The sequence below is a fragment of the Scyliorhinus torazame genome, chromosome 20 (genome assembly GCF_047496885.1).
Source record: "Scyliorhinus torazame isolate Kashiwa2021f chromosome 20, sScyTor2.1, whole genome shotgun sequence".
Lineage (NCBI taxonomy): Eukaryota > Metazoa > Chordata > Chondrichthyes > Carcharhiniformes > Scyliorhinidae > Scyliorhinus > Scyliorhinus torazame.
In genome coordinates, this window is record NC_092726.1 from 1,141,337 (window position 1) to 1,166,300 (window position 24,964).

The following is a 24,964-nucleotide window of genomic DNA, read 5'->3' on the forward strand; positions in this document are numbered from 1 at the left end:
CTTAGGCCCTTTCCTCCGCTGTAGATGGTTTATTTGGCGTTCGTTTTGGTCTTACAGCTTTATGGGGGGGGGGCCTTCTGGCCCCGTCTCGGTCTCTCCCTGGATTCTTCCTGGCGTTTCCTTGGGTTTCTCCCGTTGCCCTGGTCACCTCCTCAAAACATTCAATCAAATTTGTGAGGCATGACCTCCCTCCGACAAAGCCCTGCTGACTATTCCTGATCAAACCTCGCCTCTCCAAGTGGAGATAGATTCTGTCCTTCAGTTTTCTCTGATAGTTTCCCCACCACTATGTGAGATTCACTGGTCTGTAATTCCCTGGTTTATCTCTCCCACCCTTCTTGAAAAGTGGAACCACATAAGCTGTACTCCACTCCACTGGTACCTAAACCAGCACCAGTCAGCTCTCCCTCTCACAGGGGAAAGCAGCCTATAGTCATCTGGGACTTTGGGGACTTTTATTTCCTAGCTCCTTTCCTAGGTGGAAGGGCAGAACCCATGAAAGGCTAGTGAGCAGGTACAAATCATTGTGAAAAAGGCTAAATGTATGTTTTTTTTTTAACACAAGGTAGCTGGAATAAAATGGGATGGAAATTCTGACATAGTTATTCAAAACTCTGATTAAACCACACAGGGATGACTGAATATTGCACTTCAGGAGGTGCAGAGCAGATAGAGAATGAGGGAGTGGGATTGGGGTAAGTGGGAGGTGAGATTTATGTGTGTGGGATATGGGAGAGGGTGAGTGGGATGTGGGAGGGTGAGTGGGATGTGGAGAGGGAGAGTGGGATTGGGATGAGTGGGATGTGGGAGAGGGTGTGGGATGTGGGGAGAGAGTGAGTGGGATGTGGGAGGGTGAGTGGGATGTGGGATTGGGGTAAGTGGGATGTGGGATATGGGATTTTTGTGCGTGAGATATGGGAGAGGGTGAGTGGGATGTGGGATTGGGATGAGGGATATGGGATTTGTGTGAGTGGGATATGGGAGAGGGAGAGTGGGATGTGGGAGAAGTTGAGTGGGATGTGGGATTGGGATGAGTGGAATTGGGATGAGGGATATGGGATTTGTGTGAGTGGGATATGGGAGAGGGAGAGTGGGATGTGGGAGAGGGTGAGTGGGATGTGGGAGAGGGTGTGGGATGTGGGGAGAGAGTGAGTGGGATGTGGGAGGGTGAGTGGGATGTGGGATTGGGATGAGGGATATGGGATTTGTGTGAGTGGGATGTGGGAGAGGGAGAGTGGGATGTGGGATTAGGATGAGTGGGAAGTGGGAGAGGGTGTGGGATTTGGGGAGAGTGAGTTGGATGTGGGAGGGTGAGTGGGATGTGGGATTAAGGTGAATGGGATGTGGGATATGGGATTTTTGTGAGTGGGATATGGGAGAGGGTGAGTGGGATTGGGATGAGTGGGATTGGGGTGAGTGGGATGTGGGATTAGGGTGAGTGGGATGTCAGGAGAGGGTGTGGGATATGGGATTGGGGAGTGGGATGAGGGTGAGTGGGATGTGGGATTGGGGTGAGTGGGATGTGGGATTGGGGTGAGTGGGATATGGGATTGGGGTGAGTGGTATATGGTATTAGGGTGAGTGGGATGAGGGATATGGGATTTTTGTGAGTGGGATATGGGAGAGGGTGAGTGGTATGTGGGTTTGGGATGAGTGGGATTGGGGTGAGTGGGATGTGGGATTAGGGTGAGTGGGATGTGGGAGGGTGAGTGGGATGTGGGATTGGGATGAGGGATATGGGATTTGTGTGAGTGGGATATGGGAGAGGGAGAGTGGGATGTGGGAGAGGGTGAGTGGGATGTGGGAGAGGGAGAGTGGGATGTGGGATTTGGATGAGTGGGATGTGGGAGAGAGTGTGGGATTTGGGGAGAGAGTGAGTGGGATGTGGGATTAAGGTGAATGGGATGTGGGATATGGGATTTTTGTGAGTGGGATATGGGAGAGGGTGAGTGGGATTGGGATGAGTGGGATTGGGGTGAGTGGGATGTGGGATTAGGGTGAGTGGGCTGTCAGGAGAGGGTGTGGGATATGGGATTGGGGTGAGTGGGATGTGGGATTGGGGCGAGTGGGATGTCAGGAGAGGGTGTGGGATATGGGACTGGGGTGAGTGGGATGTGGGATTGGGGTGAGTGTGATGTGGGATTGGGGTGAGTGTGATATGGGATTAGGGTGCGTGGGATGTGGGATTGGGGTGAGTGGGATATGGGTTAGGGTGAGTGGGATGTGGGATTGGGGTGAGTGGGATATGGGATTAGGGTGAGTGGGATGTGGGATTTGTGTGAGTGGGATGTGGGATTAGGGTGAGTGGGATGTCGGGAGAGGGTGTGGGCTTTGGGATTGGGGTGAGTGGGATATGAGATTAAGGTGAGAGGGGAGATGGTGAGTGGGATATGGGAGAGGGTGAGTGGGATGTGGGATTGGGGTGAGTGGGATGTGGGATTGGGGTGAGTGGGATGTGGGATTGGGGTGAGTGGGATGTGGGATTGGGGTGAGTGGGATGTGGGATTGGGGTGAGTGGGCTGTAGGTCTGTCTAAGTTTTAGTTACTCCTCAAGTCACTGGCTGTACAATCAGGTAGGGGAAAAAATACAGAGTTTTGTCAAATTTCATTGGTTCCTTCAGCTGCCTTTAAATTTGAGACATGCACAGAATGGGCACCAGGTGGCTGACAGCTATCTTTGTGAACACAATGTGACTTGTATCTCTTTGACAGGTAATGACGGTGTTTTTACTCAGCTTTGGATCCCTCTTCATCTACTTCGTAACATCAATAGAGTAAGTCTTGGCTTCAAGAGAGGAACTGAGATAGTGCTGCTGATGCCTAGGGTTCATCAGAAGCAGCAGACCTGGGGATATGATGACCTTTTGCCCACATTTCTATTAGCAGTACTCATGTCAAGAGGTTATCCGACTAACATCGCCTTCCTGAAACTGACAACACCAGACAGCCCACTCACCCTGTGCCAATCCCTCACCCAGTCCCACTCATACACACACACACTCACACATTCTCACACAAACACAAACAGAACCGCACTCACTGTGGTAGTCACCACTAACTGTATTAGATGTAGTACGGTAAGTCTCATATACTAGAGGTACATGGATAAATCCCTACCTACTGGCTCCGCCCAGTAGGTGGCGTATAAATGTGTGTGCTCACCGGTGCTGCTCCCATTCTGGTAGCAACTACAGGAGGCACAACATCTTTGCTCAATAAAGCCTCGATTATTCACTACTCTCGTCTTTGTAGTAATTGATAGTGCATCACTCACACACGTGTACTCACTCACATACCACAGTTTAACAGGATATTCCTCTAAATAGTACTGAGCTGCCTGCGGATGAAGGCTGCCGTGTCAGGGCAAGGTGCCCGATAGTTGTCCACTCCCTGTGAGAATAACCCACTGCTGCAGTACAAACATTTCCAATTCATTGCCTTGTATTCTCACTGAAGGTTCCCACCTCACCACCCATTTCACAGCACTTCCCCATGACAATGTGCCACTGTGCCAAGTAGAAATCGGCGGGACAAAATAAACGTGCTCAGTTCGCAGCCTGGATTTAGGTGACCACCTCCTGTCGAAATGGATGGGACCAAGTGCCCGTATTTAAATGAAGCTCCTCTGACACCTTTCAGAACCGAACATCACTTTAGAATCAGTTTGCTGAAAGGCCATGTCGGTGGAGCAGGACAGGAAGCGGCCAGGCTGTGAACGAGACAGGGTCAATTAGTGAAAGAGCTGGAGGTCGGGTGGAACCCCTATTGTTGGACTAGAAGCTCCAGGTTCCAGTCCAACACCAGGACTTGTTGGCCGCAGAAGGAGCATTGAATGCTCAGGAATCCTCCCAACGCTTCCCTCACTATTCCCCAAAGGGTAAAAACACGCTAAACAAACGGTGGAAGCTGAAAACAAGTCTCATCCTCGCTCTTACCTGATTCTTTGGGGAATTTAAAACCTTTGTTTTTGGATGTGCGGTTTGAATAATCTTAAGGGCAGCACGTTAGCACAGTGGTTAGCACTGTTGCTTCACAGCTCCAGGGTCTCAGGTTCTATTCCCGCTTAGGTCACTGTCTGTGCGGAGTCTGCACGTTCTCCCCGTGTCTGCGTGGGTTTCCTCCGGGTGCTCCGGTTTCCTCAGCACAGGTCCCGAAAGACGTGGTTAGGTGAATTGGACATTCTGAATTCTCCCTCTGTGACCCGAACAGGTGCCGGAATGTGGCGACTAGGGGCTTTTCACAGTAACTTCATTGCAGTGTTAATATAAGCCTACTTGTGACAATGAAGATTATTATTATCCAGCCAAAAGAGAGCCAGTGCTCTGTTGCCCCACACATCTTGATCCTACCTTTAAGATATCACAACATTAATCACCTTCCTAAGTGTGCTTTCTCTCGCAGTTAGTCGCAGGTGAGCCTGGAGTAATATTGTCTGAAATTCCCTTCCCCCCTTATTCTGAGTCTGACAAATCTTCACGCCTGAGGGCAAGCTGGCTGTGGGAGTGATGCGCAATCAATTACTCTCAAGACAAAATGATTCATAACTGAAGGCTTTAATCTGCTAGAACTCTTCCCCAGCAACTTCGATACAGAAAGTGAAGGCTGCTGGGACGGCACCGGTTCTTATACTCTGCCTCTCAGGGCGGGGCTATGTACATTATCCAATGGTAGACTCCTGGGTCTAACCAATGGTCATCCACCTCTCAGGTACCGCAATACCTGGTATTACCACAGGGAGCTTGCCATGTAGATGAATGCTTTGTGTAAATCTCCTTGGAGCAACCAGAAAAGGAAATTCCTCTCCTCGGGATTCTGGCAGTGACAATATTTTCATGAACTGAATTTGCTGTTCTTTTTCCACAGGAGCAATGACAGCACCAAAGTGGTTTTGACTACTCTACAGACGGTTGATCTGTGCTTCAATGTGTTCTTTTTATTTTACTTTGGACTGCGCGTAAGTAATTATCTTTTGTTGAAGTTTTAGTGTAAATGGGTCTCATTTCATTGCACACTTGCCTCTGAAAAGAAAAACTCACCTTTCACTCCACTATTGCCTTTCTCAGCTTCAAAATGACCCAAGCGCTTGATAACAATAAGTTCCTTCTGAAGTGTAGTCACTGTTGTAATGTAGGAAACATGGCAACATGTTTGTACAGAGCAAGATCTGTACAACAATCTGCTTCAGTGCTATTTGTGGAGGGATAGATATTGGCCAGTGTAACAGGGAGAACTCACTCGCCTCTTCTTTTTCAAATTATGTCATGGGAACGTCTGTGCTGAGGTAGCAGAGTAAAAAGAGCGTAGTTCAATGTCCCATCTGAAAGGCAGCATCTCTGACAGTGCGGCACTCCCTCAGTACTGACCCCCTGACAGTGCGGCACTCCCTCAGTACTGACCCTCTGACAGTGCGGCACTCCCTCACAGTACTGACCCTCTGACAGTGCAGCACTCCCTCAGTACTGACCCCCTGACAGTGCGGCACTCCCTCACAGTACTGACCCTCTGACAGTGCAGCACTCCCTCAGTACTGACCCCCTGACAGTGCGGCACTCCCTCAGTGCTGACCCTCTGACAGTGCGGCACTCCCTCAGTACTGACCCCCTGACAGTGCGGCACTCCCTCAGTACTGACCCTCTGACAGTGCAGCACTCCCTCAGTACTGACCCCCTGACAGTGCGGCACTCCCTCAGTGCTGACCCTCTGACAGTGCGGCACTCCCTCAGTACTGACCCCCTGACAGTGCGGCACTCCCTCAGTACTGACCCTCTGACAGTGCAGCACTCCCTCAGTACTGACCCTCTGACAGTGCGGCACTCCCTCAGTACTGACCCTCTGACAGTGCTGTGCTCCCTCAGTACTGACCCTCTGACAGTGTGGCACTCCCTCAGTACTGACCCTCTGACAGTGTAGCACTCCCTCAGTACTGACCCCCTGACAGTGCGGCACTCCCTCAGTACTGACCCTCTGACAGTGCAGCACTCCCTCAGTACTGACCCTCTGACAGTGCGGCACTCCCTCAGTACTGACCCTCTGACAGTGTGGCACTCCCTCAGTACTGACCCTCTGACAGTGCAGCACTCCCTCAGTACTGACCCCCTGACAGTGCGGCACTCCCTCAGTACTGACCCTCTGACAGTGCGGCACTCCCTCAGTACTGACCCTCTGACAGTGCTGTGCTCCCTCAGTACTGACCCTCTGACAGTGTGGCACTCCCTCAGTACTGACCCTCTGACAGTGTAGCACTCCCTCAGTACTGACCCTCTGACAGTGCGGCACTCCCTCAGTACTGACCCTCTGACAGTGCGGCACTCCCTCACAGTACTGACCCTCTGACAGTGCAGCACTCCCTCAGTACTGACCCCCTGACAGTGCGGCACTCCCTCAGTACTGACCCTCTGACAGTGCAGCACTCCCTCAGTACTGACCCCCTGACAGTGCGGCACTCCCTCAGTACTGACCCTCTGACAGTGCGGCACTCCCTCAGTACTGACCCTCTGACAGTGCTGTGCTCCCTCAGTACTGACCCTCTGACAGTGTGGCACTCCCTCAGTACTGACCCTCTGACAGTGTAGCACTCCCTCAGTACTGACCCCCTGACAGTGCGGCACTCCCTCAGTACTGACCCTCTGACAGTGCAGCACTCCCTCAGTACTGACCCTCTGACAGTGCGGCACTCCCTCAGTACTGACCCTCTGACAGTGCAGCACTCCCTCAGTACTGACCCCCTGACAGTGCGGCACTCCCTCAGTACTGACCCCCTGACAGTGCGGCACTCCCTCAGTACTGACCCTCTGACAGTGCGGCACTCCCTCAGTACTGACCCTCTGACAGTGCTGTGCTCCCTCAGTACTGACCCTCTGACAGTGTGGCACTCCCTCAGTACTGACCCTCTGACAGTGTAGCACTCCCTCAGTACTGACCCCCTGACAGTGCGGCACTCCCTCAGTACTGACCCTCTGACAGTGCAGCACTCCCTCAGTACTGACCCTCTGACAGTGCGGCACTCCCTCAGTACTGACCCTCTGACAGTGTGGCACTCCCTCAGTACTGACCCTCTGACAGTGCTGTGCTCCCTCAGTACTGACCCCCTGACAGTGCGGCACTCCCTCAGTACTGACCCTCTGACAGTGCGGCACTCCCTCAGTACTGACCCTCTGACAGTGCTGTGCTCCCTCAGTACTGACCCTCTGACAGTGTGGCACTCCCTCAGTACTGACCCTCTGACAGTGTAGCACTCCCTCAGTACTGACCCCCTGACAGTGCGGCACTCCCTCAGTACTGACCCTCTGACAGTGCAGCACTCCCTCAGTACTGACCCTCTGACAGTGCGGCACTCCCTCAGTACTGACCCTCTGACAGTGTGGCACTCCCTCAGTACTGACCCTCTGACAGTGCAGCACTCCCTCAGTACTGACCCCCTGACAGTGCGGCACTCCCTCAGTACTGACCCTGTGACAGTGCGGCACTCCCTCAGTACTGACCCTCTGACAGTGCTGTGCTCCCTCAGTACTGACCCTCTGACAGTGTGGCACTCCCTCAGTACTGACCCCCTGACAGTGTAGCACTCCCTCAGTACTGATCCTCTGACAGTGCGGCACTCCCTCAGTACTGACCCTCTGACAGTGCGGCACTCCCTCACAGTACTGACCCTCTGACAGTGCAGCACTCCCTCAGTACTGACCCCCTGACAGTGCGGCACTCCCTCAGTACTGACCTTCTGACAGTGCAGCACTCCCTCAGTACTGACCCCCTGACAGTGCGGCACTCCCTCAGTACTGACCCTCTGACAGTGCGGCACTCCCTCAGTACTGACCCTCTGACAGTGCTGTGCTCCCTCAGTACTGACCCTCTGACAGTGTGGCACTCCCTCAGTACTGACCCTCTGACAGTGTAGCACTCCCTCAGTACTGACCCCCTGACAGTGCGGCACTCCCTCAGTACTGACCCTCTGACAGTGCGGCACTCCCTCAGTACTGACCCTCTGACAGTGCGGCACTCCCTCAGTACTGACCCTCTGACAGTGCAGCACTCCCTCAGTACTGACCCCCTGACAGTGCGGCACTCCCTCAGTACTGACCCTCTGACAGTGCAGCACTCCCTCAGTACTGACCCCCTGACAGTGCGGCACTCCCTCAGTACTGACCCTCTGACAGTGCGGCACTCCCTCAGTACTGACCCTCTGACAGTGCAGCACTCCCTCAGTACTGACCCCCTGACAGTGCGGCACTCCCTCAGTACTGACCCTCTGACAGTGCAGCACTCCCTCAGTACTGACCCCCTGACAGTGCGGCACTCCCTCAGTACTGACCCTCTGACAGTGCGGCACTCCCTCAGTACTGACCCTCTGACAGTGCTGTGCTCCCTCAGTACTGACCCTCTGACAGTGTGGCACTCCCTCAGTACTGACCCTCTGACAGTGTAGCACTCCCTCAGTACTGACTCCCTGACAGTGCGGCACTCCCTCAGTACTGACCCTCTGACAGTGCGGCACTCCCTCAGTACTGACCCTCTGACAGTGTGGCACTCCCTCAGTACTGACCCTCTGACAGTGCAGCACTCCCTTAGTACTGGACCGGGAGAGTCCATTTTAATTTTTATTCTCAAGTCTGGAGGGGGACTTGACCCCACAACATACAAACTCAGAGTTGAGAGTGCTATCCACTGATCCAAATCCCACGCCAGTGACTCAATTTTAATATCTCAGCCTTGATTTGAAATTCCTCCATGACCTTACCTCTGTAATCCCCTGGAAACTCCTGAAATCTCCGCCCTCTACCAATTCTATCCTCTTGGCTGTTCCCGATTTTTATTGCTCAACTATTGTCGGCTGTGTGTGGGGCCCTCAGATAAGGTATTGGTGGAGTGGACATCAATCTTTCTCTGAGTTACTATGGAACAATGTCTGGTCGTGACGGGACCAGGTCTAAAGATTACTTGCTCTTTCCATTTACTCACAGTTCCTCGCAGCTGATGACAAGCTTCGCTTCTGGTATGAGCTCAACTCCATTGTTGACTTCTTCACCATCCCTCCCGTTATCGTCGCACTCTATTTTCACAAGGACTGTATTGGTGAGCGTACAAATGGCATCATTGCTGATCTTCTCTTCTTGTGCAGTCATCACCCACATTTAAAATATTCGTGTTGTCTTCTTTGCATCGAAACATCTCCCGGTTATTTCGCGAAACCAAGGGCTGCGGATCTGTTGCCGCCACCTCAGCTCGGCTTTGGTGGATTGTTCTAGAATCTCTGTCATTGTGCTCCGAACAAGCTGGGTACTCTGAGAAATGGGTTTGGAGTGGCGGATCCGATCGCTGGCACCTTCTCCATTGATGCACGATCAATTGCACAAAGACTAAAGTTGGGTACAACTGTGGCTTTATTACAGTCAGATGCGTGGCCTCCTGCTGCAGCCGGCGAAATGGCAGGGCACTGGAGGTCATGCATATTTATACAGTTCTCCCTGGGCGGAGCCAGAGGCAGGAGCTACCGGCGAACCTGTAGTGCAGGTCCTACCTTACATCTCCTATCACAGTGGTTCACCGCATCCATATTATCCGGGAGGATTGATGGTGCAACATCGCGCTATCCTCTTCTGAACCTCTGACTGATGCTGTTGGTGGCAGTAATATTATCACCAAAACGTGATAAGCCCACGTAGCACACCTCTCACTGGAGGTGCTGACCCAACCAGACAGCTGTCAAGAGAACCAGGCTGACAAGGCCCGAGCTCTCAAGCTCATAGTTGCACCACAGGAGATGGTGAAATTAACTTGAATAAATCTGCCAATTAGAAACTGTAGATAGTTTCTCGGGGAGCAGGTGGTGTTGTGGTGGTGTCACTGAATCAGCCCTCCAGAGACCCAGGGAGGTGAGTTCATGTCCCATTACTGCAGCTGGTGTAGTTTAAATCCAATTGGTAATTCTGGGATTAACAGCTAGTCTCGGTAATAGTGACCATTGCCGACAGTTGTGAGAACCCATCCTGTTCACTAATGTCCTGCAGAGAAGGAAATCTGCCATCCTTACATGGTCTGGCCTACATGTGACATCAGATCACAACAATGCGGCTGACTCTCGGCTGCCCCTCTGCAATGGCCAAGCTTTCAAACAGCTACTGAGTCTAAAAGGAATGGAACTGGACGGACCAGGCAGCATGGGCCTGGGCACACGGCACACCTAGCTACATCCACCCTGCAGGATTCTCCTTACGAACCCATGACAAAATTGGGAGAGTTGTCCCCAGGCTAGTCAGGCATGACATGGTCATACTCACAGAATGATCTTACAATGTCCCAGACACCACTGTCGCGATAGGCAACACAGGTGTTGGCACAGTGGTAAACAGTCAGGAGGCAGTTTTCTGCGGAGTCCTGAGCATCAACTCGAGACCCATGAAGTCTGTGCCGGACAGCCCACCCCCTGACGCTCCACTTGCCTGGATCAGCGGTGTCATGATATGCAGACAGGCAGCTAATGAACACAGAGAACAGGACATGACCAATGAGCAGGCAGGACACTCAGGGGTGGTATCTCACTATAAAAGGCACGAGGCACTCACACTCTGCCTCTTTCCACTGATGAACATCTACAGAGTGAGTCAGGGTGTATGTACAGTATCACACCTCCGGCATGTGGCTAAGAGCTAGTCTGGTTCAGCCAGACAGAGTAACCACACGTAGGTTAGCAGAGAGTCGAACTCATAGAGAACTGTGCTAACTGTGCTGCTGGTTCAATAAATCAGATTGAACTAACTTCAAGGTCTGGAGTATCTTTTGGTTCAAGCTGCATCCAGTTGCAGCCTGTGTTATCCCAGAGTACATAACACGACAAGCGCAGCTCCAACAACATTCAACACTGTACAGGGAAAAGTACCCATCCACCACTTTAAACATCCACTGTCTCCATCACTGACCCACCAGTGACAGTCGTGTGTGCTAAATGCATCTGCAAGATGCATTGTGGAAACACACCAAGGCTCCTTCGACAACTCTACCACCTAGAAGAACAAGGGAACCCCACCACCTGGAGGTTCCCCTCCAAGTCACTCACCATCCTGACTTGGAAATATATCGGCCGTTCCTTCACTTTCGCTGGGGCAACATCCTGGAACTCCCTCCCTAACAGCACTGTGGCTGTACCTACACCACAGGAACTGAAGCGGGTTCAGGAAGGCAGCTCACCACCACCTTCTCAAGGGCAACTAGGGATGGGTAATAAATGCTGGCCTAGCCTGGGACACCCACACCACCTGAAATAAGTTTTTAAAAGTTTCTACTCAAGTTCTGATCCATCAAATTTGACATAAAGTCTGACCCAACCAGATGACCCCAAGATCTCACCCAACTGGATTACCTCGGATCCAAACCAACAAGACCACCCAACAAGATAATGCAGGATCCCACTCAACCACATCCACCAGGATCCCATCCAACAGGATTAACCCAGAATCCCACCCAACCAGATCAATCCAGGATCTCACCCAACCACATCACACCTAGATTATATCTAACCTGATCAACCAGGATGCTAGCCAACCAGGTCAACCCTAGATTCCTCCTAACCCTAGGTCCCTCGAGACCAGATTCACCCGGGTTGCCACGCAACTAGCTTTAAGCTGACAGCTACCTAAACCTTCGATACAGAAGGCAGTTGAATATATGTGCAGATCGAGATGATGTTGTTTGTTTTTGATGTGGTTCCAGGTTTGAGGTTTATGAGGTCTCTCCGCCTGCTGCAACTGCCTGAAATACTGCAATATTTAAGGATCCTGAGGAGAAAGTAAGTTCTGCTGTGACTGGTCAAGTAGATAGTACCAACTTTGTAAAGTGATGTCATCCACAGAGTCGATTGCCAGAGGATGTTAAGTGTGGAAGACATGTACCTCCTGAAGATCGCTTACTTTGTCTTTCGAGACACTTTTCAGCCTGGCCCAAGAGGGTCAGCTGACTCCTCGCTGGGGATCTGCATATTCCAGGGGCTTGACTGCAATGGGGAAGGAAATGATGCTCTGAGCAGACAGTATCTGGAGTTCTGTCAGCAGGAAAGGTATATGGCTGGGGGGGGGGGGGGGGGGGGGGGGGGGGGGGGGGGGGGGGCAGCGCAGATCGCAGATTCACCAGGATGAGTTACATAATGGAGACTGGTTGCCTATCCTAGGCTTGTATTCCCTGCGGGAAAGGAGACAGAGAGGTGATCTATTCGTAGTGCGAAACACTTAGAAAGGATTCAGTAAGATAGCGGGATAGGATTGCTTTCTTCCTGAGAACGTGGGCATGGCCATTCGAGAGGAAAACCCGGAAGCATTTCATCAGACAAACAATGTGGAACTCTCTTCACCCGGAGGCGTTAAGCCATTGGGAATTTGCAAGACTGAGATTGATGGGTGTTTACTGGGTCAAGCAAAGTGGATTAACAAAGCTCAGCTAAAAATGTGTTTAACATCTAGACGACACTGCCACTGACTCTCTTAACAAAGATCATGGGCTGGATTCTCCGCTCCCGAAGCCAAAATCGCGTTGGGCGACGGGCAGAGAATTCATTTTCACGCCCATATTGGGAGTGGCGGCAGTTTTTGTATTCTCCGCCCCGAAAAGCGGCGTGCTCCAGGAGTGCGTCACGCCGATTATCCATGGCCTCAGGCCATTGCCTGAGGCTCGCCCCGCGATGCTCCGTCCCCGAACGGCTGAGTTCGCCACGGCAGGAGTTACGTGTGCTCACACCATCCGGGAACCTCGCGTGGCGGCTGCGGACTCAGTCCTGGGCCACCACAGTCGGGGGAGGACCTATCCGCGGGCAGGGCAGAGGCTTCATTTGGGGTTGGGGGCACAGTGGGCGGGAGGTCCGATGTCCCCAAGCGGCCGAAGTGGAGGGACTTCCTTTGCAGTTTTGGCTGAGTCCGCCACGGAGCACGACACGGCCGCTGCAGGCCGCCCCCATGCACATGCGCCACCACCGAACCGTAAGTGCTGAGGGCCGTATCGGCAGCTGGAGCTGCGAGCTCTAAGCTGCCTCCCTGCTAGCCCCCAGCAAAACGGCGAATCGATGGCCCTTTCGCTGGCGTAAAATACCATTGTGTTCAGGCGGGATTCTCTGAAAATGGAGCTATGTCCTCACGCCGGCGGGAATACCGGCGCCAACCACTCTGGAGTCAACAGCCCCCGAAAGTGAGGAATTCTCCAATTTCACGGGGGCTAGGTTGACGCCGGAGTGGATTCCGCAGCTCCAGCCGGCGCGAGTTTGCGCATGTGCGGAATGGCCGGCATGATCTCGCGCACGGACCGGCCGGCATATTTCCGATCATGCGCAGACAGGCCAGGGTATTTCCGCGTGTGCGCGGGCGTTCCGTTCGCCGGCCCACGGGCAATATGGCGGAGCCCTACAGGGGCCCAGCGCGGAGGAAAGAAGGCCCCCACGGAACCAGCCGATCGATAGGCCCCGATCGCGGGCCAGGCCACCGTGGGGCCCCCCCCCTGGGGTCTTATCCCCCCGCATCACCCCCAGGACCACCCCAGCACACTTATCTGCCTGGTCCCGCCGTGCGTGAGGTGAGTAGTTCACGCCGGCAGGACAGCCCAAAACATTACGTCCAGTTGGTCTATTGGGGCCTGGAGAATCGCCGGGAGGGCTGCTGTCAACGGCCCCCGACCGGCGTGGCAGGAATCCCGCCGGCCCCCGAAAAACGGCACCGGAGAATAGGGAAGCCGGCGCCGGGGCAGGATTCGCGCCTCCCCCGGGGATTCTCCGACCCGCCGCAGAGTCGGAGAGTCCTGGCCTTAGGACGGGATTCTCTCACCCCGGGGCAAGGCTGGAGAATCGCCGATACCGGTGCGAATCACGCCACGCCGCCCGACCTCTGATTCTCCAGAGAGCAGAGAACCGGCGCCATTCGCCCCGGCGCAGCGCCGGTTGGGGGCCGCTCTATGGGGGCCCCCCGGCAGATTCTCGGACCGGGATGAGGGCTGAGCGGCCATGCTAAAAAATGCTGAGTCCCGCTGGCGCCGTCCACACCTGCTCTTAGCCGGCGGGACGTTTGGCGTGGATGCACCTGGGGGCGGCATGGTGGGGGGGAAAGGGGTCTGACCCCGGGGGGCGCCTCCGCTGTGGCCTGGCCCGCGATCGGGGCCTACCAATCGGCGGGCCAGCCTCTCGGGCTGGGGGCCTCTTTTGTTCCGCGCCGGCCTCTGTAGCCCTACGCCATGTCGGGGCCGGTGTGGAGAAGGGAGCCACTGCGCGTACGCGGACCCCACGGCGCCCAGTTGACGCCGGGATCGACAGCTGGAGAGGCGTGGGTCACTCCAGTGCCGTGCTGGCTCCATGTAGGGGTCAGAATCGCTGATCCTGATGGCATTTTGATGCCGTCGAGATACGCAACGGCGTTTACGACGGCGGTTCACACTTAGTCTCAGGATCAGAGAATCCAGCGTGTCATTGGAATGGAGTTTAAACCTATGACCTGCGCACCCTGAAGAGAGGGTGCGATCCAATGAGTCAAACCAACTTCTGTTGAAGTTTTAGATCTTGGGCTTTCAGGTGGCAACAGGGAAACATCTGACAGAGAAAGCAGGCAAGAATAATATCATATATTTAGAGAGATTGAAGGGATGATTAATTCGTTCATATAGGGAGGGAAGGTGGCCAGAATTAAAAAGGTGCTGCGACAGAGAGGAGGGCAGGCAGGGGGTTTGGGTCTTCCGAACCTGATGTATTATTACAGGGCGGCGAATGTGGAGAAGGTGCGGAGCTGGGTCAGAGGGGTTGACTCCCAGTGGGTCAGAATGGAAGAGAGTTTGGGTAGGGGGTCGGATTGAAGGCGTTAGCGACAGCGCCGGTCCCGACGGCCCTGGGGAGATACTCAGGGAATCCGGCAGTAATAGCTTTCGACAGCACTTCGGTTTGGGGGCAGGGTCAAGGGAAATGCCGATTCGGGAGAACCATAGATTTGAGCCCGGGAAGTGGGATGGAAATTTTCGGAGATGGGAGGAGAAAGGAATTAGGACGCTAAAAGATTTGTTTCTTGGGGGTCGGCTTGCAGGATTGAAGGAGCTGGGAGCAAAGTATGGGCTGGAGCAGGGGAAATATTTAGATACATGCAGGTTCGAGACTTTGCCAGAAAGGAGATACAGAGCTTCCCGGTGGAGCCGGCCTCCACATTGCTGGAGGAGGTGCTGATGACAGGGGGCGCTGGAGAAGGGGGTAGTATCGGCGGTTTACGGAGCTATTTCGGAAGAGGAGAAGGCGCCGCTGGAAGGGATGAAGGCAAAGTGGGAGGAAGAGTTGGGAGAGGGTATGGAGGAGGGTTCTGGTGTGAAGTGCTCCGGAGGGTGAATGCCTCCACCTCGTGCGCGAGGTTGGGGCTGATACAGCTGAAGGTGGTGTATAGGACACACCTTACGAGGGCGAGGATGAGCCGGCTCTTTCAGGGGGTAGAAGATGTGTGTGAACATTGCAGGGGGGCCCCGCAAACGACATTCATATGTTTTGGTCCTGTCCAAAGCTGGAGGATTACTGGAAGGAGGATTTTAGGGTAATCTCTAAAGTGGTGCACGTGAAACTGGACCCGGGCCCTCGGGAGGCCATTTTCGGGTGTCGGACCAGCTGGGGTTGGAAACGGGTGTGGAGGCTGATGTTGTAGCCTTCGCCTCGTTGATTGCCTGAAGGCGGTTCCTGTTAGGGTGGAGATCAACCTCCCACCCTATGCCCTGGCATGGCGGGGGGACCTGCTGGAATTCTTGACTCTTGAGAAGGTTAAGTTTGAACTGAGGGGCAGGATGGAGGGGTTCTACAATTCTTGGGCCTTATTCATTATGCACTTTCGAGAATTGGATCACATCGAACATGAGGGGGGGTTGCGGGCTGGGAGGGTTGGGGGGAGGGGGGCTGTGTTAATGGCGACTATGGGTGATTCCTGATTCCTTTTTGTCATTTGTTTATGTTAACATGCGGGCCAATGTCTGGGGTTTGGTGGGAGGATGGGATCGTTGTTATTGATATGGGGATTGACATTACATTTGTTACTGATTATTGTTTATTGTTGGGTGTAAATTTGGGAGAAAATGTGAAAAAGGAGAAGAATAAAAAAATATTTAAAAACAAAGAATAATATCATATTTCTGACACTCATCTTGCTAACTTCCTTTCACATCTTTAATTTACAGTACAAAAATCAAATTGGCAAGTTTGCTGTCTGTATTTCTGGGTACATGGTTCACAGCAGCTGGTTTCATACACACGGTGAGTTCACAGACTGGCTCTTTACTGCCACAAATGAAGCTACTTCCATGCATTGTAACAGGAGTTTCATGTTCTCCAGGTTTTTGGTAACAAGACTTTGCATTATTGACAGCAACAAAGGCAGCTTGGGTTTAAAGGTCTTTTGTGTTTCAATACAATTGCGAGGAAATTCAACTTTAAGCTGAAGAAAGCACGATTAGGGTTGGGTCGGAGAATCGCCTGGGGCTGGCGTGAATCCCGCCCCCGCCGGTTGCCGATTTCTCTGGCACCGGATATTCGGCGGGGGCGGGAATCACGCCGCACTGGTCGGCGGGCCCCCCCCCGGTGATTCTCCAGCCTGCGTTGGGCCGAAGTCCCACTGCTGGAATGCCTGTCCCGCCGGCAAGAATCAAACCATCTCTCTTACCGGCGGTACAGGCGGGCTCCGGGGTCCTGGGGGGGGGCGCGGGGCGATCTGGCCCCGGGGGAGTGCCCCCACGGTGGCCTGGCCCGCGATCGGGGCCCACCGATCCGCGGGCGGGCCTGTGGCATGGGGGCACTCTTTACCCTCCGCCTTGGCCACAGCCTTCACCATGGCTGACGCGTAAGAGACCCCCCCCTGCGCAGGGATGACGTCAGCAGCCGCTGACGCTCCCGCGCAAGCGCCGACTTCCACCGGCTGGCAAAATCCTTTTGGCCCCGGCTGGCGTGGCGCCAAAGGCCTTTCCCGCCAGCTGGCGGCGCGCCAACCACTCCGGCGTGGGCCTAGCCCCTCAAGCTGAGGGCTTGGCTCCTAAAGTTGCGGAGAAATCCACACCTTTGGGGCGGCCCGACGCCGGAGTGGTTCCCGCCACTCCAGCCCGCCGGGACCCCCCGCCCCGCCGGGTAGGGGAGAATCCTGGCCTCGGAAACTGTTATCAAAAAATTTGTCAAAAAGATTGCTTTTAAGACAAGGGACTGGATTCTCCAATGGTGGGGCTCTGTCCCCAGGCCAGCGTCAAAACGCTGGCGTTTCACTCTGCACTTTCCTTATGAGGGCATAGACAGAGGGGATAGTCAGAGGCTTTTCCCCGGGGTAGAGGGGTCAATTACTAGGGGGCATAGGTTTAAGGTGAGAGGGGCAAGGTTTAGAGTAGATGTACGAGGCAAGTTTTTTACACAGAGGGTAGTGGGTGCCTGGAACTCGCTGCCGGAGGAGGTGGTGGAAGCAGGGCCGATAGTTACGTTTAAGGGGCATCTTGACAAATACATGAATAGGATGGGAATAGAGGGATCCGGACCCAGGAAGTGTAGAAGATTGTAGTTTAGTCGGGCAGCATGGTTGGCACGGGCTTGGAGGGCCGAAGGGCCTGTTCCTGTGCTGTACTTTTCTTTGTTCTTTGTACCTGCAGGGGGCTGGCAGGGCCCCGGAGTGCTTCTCGCAGCTCTGGCTGCGGATACGGGGCCCTGCACCTCCGGTCGGGAGTCCGCACACGGCTGTGGCCTGCGGCGGACGCCCCGTGCGACATGGCGGACTCTCACCGCGGACCTGGATAGAAGTAGGTCCCCCAAAGATAACACGTGCCTGCGGATCGGTGCCACCTGATCGCTCCCCTGGCCGTCCATGAGGCTCCTCCCGATGATCGATCCCCCCGCACCCCCCCCCCCCTGCAGGCTGTCCGTGGGCTGAGTCCGCAGCCGCCACGCGAGGTTCCCGACGGCCGATACGTGGTCAGAGCCACACCGTCGGGAACTCGGCCAGTTACCCTCGGAGAGTCGCGGGGGGGGGGCCTCTGTCAATGGCCCCCTTACCCGCGCTGAGTAGACCCCGCGCGCGATTCGCGAGTGATTCTCCGGGGATCGGAGAATCGTGGGACTGGTGCCGGCCACGAATCCCGAACAAACTCCCATCTCCGCCCCCGCTCCGATAGCGATTTCGGCGAGGAGAAACCTGCCCAAGGTCTTGAAGGCGGTGGAAAAGTTTCAAATTGGGATTTCAGAGAAGAGTGCCCAGTTTACCTGAGGCCATGGGGAATGGTGTTGTTGGGTGGGTTGCGTTGGAGACCATGAATCATTTGGACATAAGGCATTGGGGGAAGCAGAGGCCAATGGGATGGGGGCTGATGAATGGGTGGGACTTGGGGCAGGATTCTCCGACCCTCCGCCGGGTCGGAGAATCCCCGGGAGGCGCCTCAAATCCCGTCCCACCGCTGGCTGCCGTATTCTCCAGCGCCGTTTTCCGGGCGGTTGTGGGCATTGCTGGCCGGACTAGCATTTATTGCCCATTCCTCACAGCAGTTAAGAGTCCACCACATTGTTGTGGATCCTGAGCCACATGCTGGTCAGACCAGGTAAGGACGGCAGATTTCCTTCCCTAAAGGACATTCACGAACCAGGTGAGCTTTTATGACTATTGACAATGGTTTCATGTTGACTGTTAGACTTTTAATTCCAGATTTGTATTGAATTCAAATTTCACCATCTGCTGGGGTGGGATTGGAACCTGGGTTCCCAGAGCGTTACCCTGGGTCTTTGAATGACTAGTTCAGCGACAATACCACTGCATCCGTGAAGCTGTTCAAACACTTGCAATTTGTTCTGTAGATTTATTGTGCTCAGGGTCTTCAATTTCCAGGGTGATAGTTTACAAAAGTCCATGTTCTGTCTAAACAGGTTGCTTGGGCTGGTGGAAGGCTGAGGAAGGAGAAGAATTAAACAATCTGACAATGTCATGGACAATTTTTGTTGCTCCCAGAGCTGCACCTTTGCCGTAATATTTCAGTATGGTAATCGTTCATTTGGGTGGTCAGAGTCCAGTGAAAGAATTCCTTGCATGACTCTCATTAATTGTCACATTCTTTGTTTTCAGATTGAAAATTCAGGAGATCCCTGGTTGAAAACACCCAATGAACAAACCTTAACCTATTGGCAGTGTGTCTATCTGCTCATGGTGACCATGTCAACGGTTGGGTATGGTGACTTAACTGCCAGGACCACTGTTGGCCAGGTCTTCATGGTATTCTTCATCATCTTGGGCCTGGTAAATTTATTGCTTTATTTTATTCTGTCTGACAATTTATAGCCTGGACTGTTTTCTTTCCTTCTGCCTCCAATGTGCGCCTGCTTCGACTGGTGGCTAGAAGGGGCCAGCTTTGGCAAGATGGAAACCTAAAGAATGCCCAGGAGTCAGTTAAATACAGATGCCTTACTCATGGCAAAGCTTCGCTCACACACCATGCTGACTGGGTCACAGCCGCCATTTCGCATACTGCAATCCTGCAGTTCGCAAGGAAGGTGCTGAATTCTTTAACTTTTGTGCTATTAGGAAAGGTTCGTTCAATGCACATTTCTGCTGAATAAGGTGTTGAGAAGAGAGATCCAAATCTCACAATCATCTGTTCTTTGGGCATTTTTTGGACACTATGCAGCTTATTAAGGTGCCAATACAGTGGGTACACATTACTGACCACATCAGTCAAGCATTTTTAAACATTTAATTCATTTCTATAGGACTTTATTCTAAAGTAATATTACATTTACGCAATTGAAATTTTATTTGTTTTGTAAACACTATATAAGAAGGCTGGATTGAAGATCTGAATAACTTGTGTAGTGTTGTATCTGGATAAGATAGTTTCACTCAGCAGGAACATTTACAGGTCACAGAAATGTGTTCCCATGTGGGTCCAGCATTCCTTCCAGAATGTAGGGCGAAATTCTCCGCCGTCCGCCGGGTCGGAGAATCGCCGGTGGCTGGCGTGAATCCCGCCCCGCCGGTTGCCGAAGTCTCCGGCACCGGATATTCGGCGGGGACGGGAATCGTGCCGTGCCGGTTGGCAGGCCCCCCGCTTGATTCTCCGGCCCGGATGGGCCGAAGACCCGCCGCTAAAATGCCTGTACCGCCGGCGTAAATTAAATCACCTATCTTACTGGCGGGACAAGGCGGCGCGGGCGGGCTCCGGGGTCCTGGGGGGTCGCGGTGCGATCTGGCCCCGGGGGGTGCCCCCACGGTGGCCTGGCCCGCGATCGGGGCCCACCAATCCGCGGGCGGGCCTGTGCCGTGGGGGCACTCTTTCCCTTCCGCCTTCGCCACGGTCTCCACCATGGCGGAGGCGGAAGAGACTCCCTCCACTGCGCATGCGCGGGAATGCTGTCAGCGGCCGCTGACGCTCCCGCGCATGTGCCGCCCGGAGATGTCATTTCCGCGCCAGCTGGCGGGGCACCAAAGGCCATTTCCGCCAGCTGGCGGGGCGGAAATTCCTCCGCCGTCGGCCTAGCCCCTCAATGTTGGGGCTCGGCCCCCAAAGATGCGGAGCATTCCGCACCTTTGGGGCGACGTGAAGCCCGTGTGATTTGCGCCGTTTTGGGCGCCAGTCGGCGGACATCGCGCCGTTTCTGGAGAATTTTGCCCGTGTTGTGGGTTTTGGGAGGCAAGACGACTGCATTTGGCTGGTGTCTAATCCCTCCCAGTGGGCCACAGCACTGAAGTCAGGCACTAAATGTGCAGCAGACTTCCTTCCTAAGCCCTCAGTAAAAGAATGCAGGACATTCCTCCCATCCATGCCTCCAATAACAAATCCCTGTTCCTTTCTGCCTCTAGCCATCAGTTCCCCATCTCTCCTTGTCCACTGTCCACTCTGGGAAACGGCACACTACCTTCCCTCCCCAAGACACTGATCTATCCTGACCCATGCACCAATCGCGCCCAGGCCCAGTGATTGCATTCACCCAGGGGAGAAACCTCTATATGGAGTGACTGAGGTCAACAGCACTGATGCACATCAGAGGAAGTGAGATAAACACATCAGGAACAATGGTTATATGCCCATAGAGTGCAAAGCAAAGAGATGGGAATGGATGGGTGGTGTGTCTAATCACCAGCATGGACTTGGCTGGATCGAATGGCCTGTGCTTGTGCTGTAGACTCAATGTAATCTGAAGGCTGTGTCAAAAAATTGAGAATTCAAGTCTCACTCCAGAAACTGGAGCACAAAAAGCTTGACCAGCACTCCTGTGTAACACTGAGAGAATTGGTCTGCTGCATTTATCCCTGAATCAACCGAACAAAGGAGATTATCTGGTCATTATTGTATTGCTGTTTGTGCAAGCCTGTTGTGTACAAATTGGCTGCTGGATTTCCTGAATTACAACACAGAATGTACTTCAAAAGTACTTACTCGGCAGTAAGGATCTCCTTTGGCCAAGAAAGGCGCTATCGAAATTAATTATCTGGACAATGCTCATGGTCTATACATGGCAAAGCCCCAGAAATGGTTGTCAGCTTTGAGATGGAATTATGTTAACACTGGAAACCTTGCTAATTCTGACAGGCCCTGTTTGCAAGTCATGTCCCTGAGATTATCGAAATTATCGGGAGCCATCGGAAATACACTGGTAAATACAAACGGTTCACGGGTAAAAAGTGAGTATTTTCCATCTCTTTCCTCAGTCACTTTCCCGCTGATTCGTTACACTATTCCTGATCAATGTTTGCCTGATGTCTGAGTCATCGGGCTCGGGATAGACCAAACATGACGGGATACATTTCACACACGGATGTCACACAGGCAAAAGTCTGGATCAAACTTGCACCTGATTGGCTGAGATTTAGTAATCCTAAACCAATGGAAAATCGCAACTGAGAATGGGCAGGAGTTGCTGCTGGACGAGGTGAGTATCACTAGTTAAACGTTGTTAAATAATCAGAATTAGCGAGAGGGAACCTTATCGTGTTGCTCACGGTCTAGTTTCTCAACATTCCACCCTGAATATTTCCCATTTGACAGCTACAAGCCTGGATTCGGGCTGGGGTTTACTCAGCACAGCTTGCAGAATGAGGCAACTGATTTGGGAGTTGTTTCCAAGAGCTCTGGTTTCTCTTGGCTCTGAACATCCACTCTGGCACGATATGTGGTGGGTGGATGAGAAACACGACAGAGGGTGAAGGGACTGGGAGAGGAGAGTTAAGGAAAAGCAGATGTAAGTTACGGCCGAGCTTTCACTCAGGAACCTGACCGCTCACTCCTCTGAACCATGGGCTGTTGGAGCGAATTGCAAATGAAGACAGGGACTATTCACCACCTCCATGATGATCCCTGTGGCCGTCCCTGTGTCATGAACTTTCACGCTCCAGTAAATTGATTCAGAATTCTCCCAAGCCACTTCACATAAGTCTCCAAGGGTAAGAGAGGGAAAGAGTTACCACCCCCAATGCCAGATTCCCTATTCTTTCTTTAGCGTGTGCACTAATCACCAAGCTAGGCAATAATTTCCACAGTGGGGGGGAGGGGGGGCGCACGGTGGTGCAGTGGTTAACACAGGGTCGCTGTGCGTGTGGAGTTTGCACATTCTCCCCTTGTCTGGGTGGGTCTCACCCCCACAGCCCAAAGATGTGCAGGGTAGGTGGTGGCCACAGTGTCTAAGTGAGACTTTCTGAGCCCTCCGTTGAATTTTGTTATGGGGCTTGTGTTCAATATGAGACATTGATTGGGGGGGGCACCACAGCTACAGTCTGGGACCCCTGAAAGGCCCTACTTGTGCTGATTTGCTGCACAAAGACCTTCTTGGCCTGTGCGAAAACGGTTAAGGAGTGCCCAATGTTGGCGCGGCAGGTTGAAGCCGGGTAGCTGGGATCAGTGATGAGGGTGCGGTGTTTCATGGTGGCGTGTTGGTTCTGTTCCTTCTGCCACAGGGCATCTGCTCTTATTCCTGGGCACAGTGGTCTTAGCCACACAGGCTGGCATTATGTGAGGCAATCAGTAAGTGGATTGGTAAGGTCCTTGTGTAGTGGCAGGCTTGGGTTGATGTAAACCTCTCTGGGAGCTTTCTTGTTGCAATCTCCCTCCTTATGTGAGAGGGAGGGATGTTGCTCAGGACTGGGAGCCAGGGGAGTTGAGTTGATCAGAGGGTACCCAGGATGAAACATGTTGAGCTGGGTATCTACAAAACTGCGTTGTACCATATTGGTGCACAGTCAAGTAGACAAAGGCAAAAGCTGAAGTCTTAAAGGTTTGAGCATGTGCAGCCCATGAAGAGCCAGCAAGTTTGCTAGGGAGGTTGTTTCCTGCTTTGATCTTTGCTTTTGCCTTGCTCAGATGTTCTTTGTGTTGGGTCAATGATAACACCAAGATAAATGGGATGTTGTTTTCATTCATTCTCTTGCCAGTCAAGGTGATGTTGAGTTCCCTCTTGGTGCTGACACTGTGAAGTCGGAATATACTTGAGACTGTGTTGCTGCTGCTGGGCTGAAGGTGCCATGTCTGGCAGTAGTTGGCCAGCTTTGCAATTAGTGTTGCCTCTAGTTCAGACAATGTCCAAGCCCGAGAGGCACGCAGATATCGTCAGCATAAGTGAAATTACAGGACAGGATTGGAGGCAGATCGTTGATATAGAGATTGCAAAGGGTTGGAGTGAGGACAGATCCCTTGATTATTTCCTCCAGGAGCTTGCCAAGTAGTCAGTGTGCACCCTGAGTTGGAATAATAGTTTTATGGCATCACTTACCCCACGGAGGGAGGACTCTTGATATTTTAACAAGGAGCCCACCGTGTCGTACGCTGCAGTGAGATTAAGAAAGACAGTGCCTGTTTTGGGGTTATTTTCAAAGCCATTTTCAATGAAAGCGGTCAGGGCAAGGTGATGGCAAGGGGCTTCGCCCTTGCTGACAGCCAGCTTGTTCAGCTTTCAGGATTTTTTCTGTCGCTGGCTCCAGCCGCTGTAAGATGAGATGCTTTGGGAGCACAGAGAGCAGAGATATTGGTCTGCAGCTTGACGGTAAGTGTGGATCGATGACTTTAGACATGCATCTGGGTTTAGGCAGTCTTTAACCTTAGTGAGGAATTGAACCAACCAGCAGCGGGTGCATTGGCCAAGGTGTTTGGGGAACTCATAAAGCATGTTGTCAGGGCCAGCAGCAGATTTCCTGAGTGAATGAGAGACGATTCCCCCACTGCCCAGCTGCAAAGTGTCTCATTTTGGTTCAGAAGCTTTTGACCTCTGTGTGATCTGTTGCAGGTATGTCATACTCTGTGGCCACATTACACTCAACAGCCTCCATGATTTCCTGAAGGACTTCGCTTGCAAAGAAAGAGAAGAAATTTCAACAGAAATTGTAATTATGGAGAAGTAAGTTCATAAACGGCTTCATTCCTCGTTTCCTTGCAAGATCTGAAATATATTTCAGCAATTAGCATCCTTGGCAAAGATGGGAACGTTGTCCATCGCTAGTTACCTTGAGTGCGATACATTGAGGACTTCAGACCATTAGAATGTAAGAAGTAAGAGCAGGATTGGGCATTCAGCCTCTGAATCATTCAATGTGACCATGCAGATCTGGGCCTTAACTCCGCTTTCCCCCAAGGTCAGCACGGTGGCGCAGTGGGTAGCACTGCTGCCTCACGGCGCTGAGGACCTGGGTTCGACCCCGGCTCTGGGTCACTGTCTGTGTGGAGTTTGCACATTCTCCCCGTGTCTGCGTGGGTCTCACCCACCACAACCCAAAGATGGGCTGAGTAGGTGGATTGGGTGTGCTAAATTGACCCTTAATTGGGGGAAAAAAAAAATTTGGGTATTCCAAACTTCTTTTTTTTTTAAACTCCACTTTCCCCCTCGCCCTCCCATCACCCAGGGAACTTAAGAGTCAACCATGTTGGCAGGGTCCCAGAATGTGTACCGATGATGGCTGACGTCAATGACTAAATGAAGCAGTTCTATAAAAACTGCAACTGCAATTGGATTATGAGCCGCTGTGTTTATAGAACCGATCCAGCAGCCCAA

At 52.9% G+C, this 24,964-nt stretch overlaps 1 protein-coding gene across 1 annotated transcript in view; it reads left to right on the forward strand.

Annotated features, from left to right (window-relative positions):
• The first annotated feature begins 2,715 nt into the window (after window positions 1-2,715).
• Window positions 2,716-24,964, forward strand: part of LOC140397062 (calcium-activated potassium channel subunit alpha-1-like) — a 109,664-nt gene continuing 87,415 nt past the window's right edge. Inside the window, exons 1-8 of the mRNA XM_072486094.1 lie at window positions 2,716-2,774; window positions 4,864-4,954; window positions 8,958-9,069; window positions 11,704-11,779; window positions 16,156-16,231; window positions 19,059-19,229; window positions 21,520-21,611; window positions 24,203-24,313. Coding sequence (XP_072342195.1) covers window positions 2,716-2,774; window positions 4,864-4,954; window positions 8,958-9,069; window positions 11,704-11,779; window positions 16,156-16,231; window positions 19,059-19,229; window positions 21,520-21,611; window positions 24,203-24,313 — 788 coding nt within the window. The remainder of the gene's footprint in view (window positions 2,775-4,863; window positions 4,955-8,957; window positions 9,070-11,703; window positions 11,780-16,155; window positions 16,232-19,058; window positions 19,230-21,519; window positions 21,612-24,202; window positions 24,314-24,964) is intronic.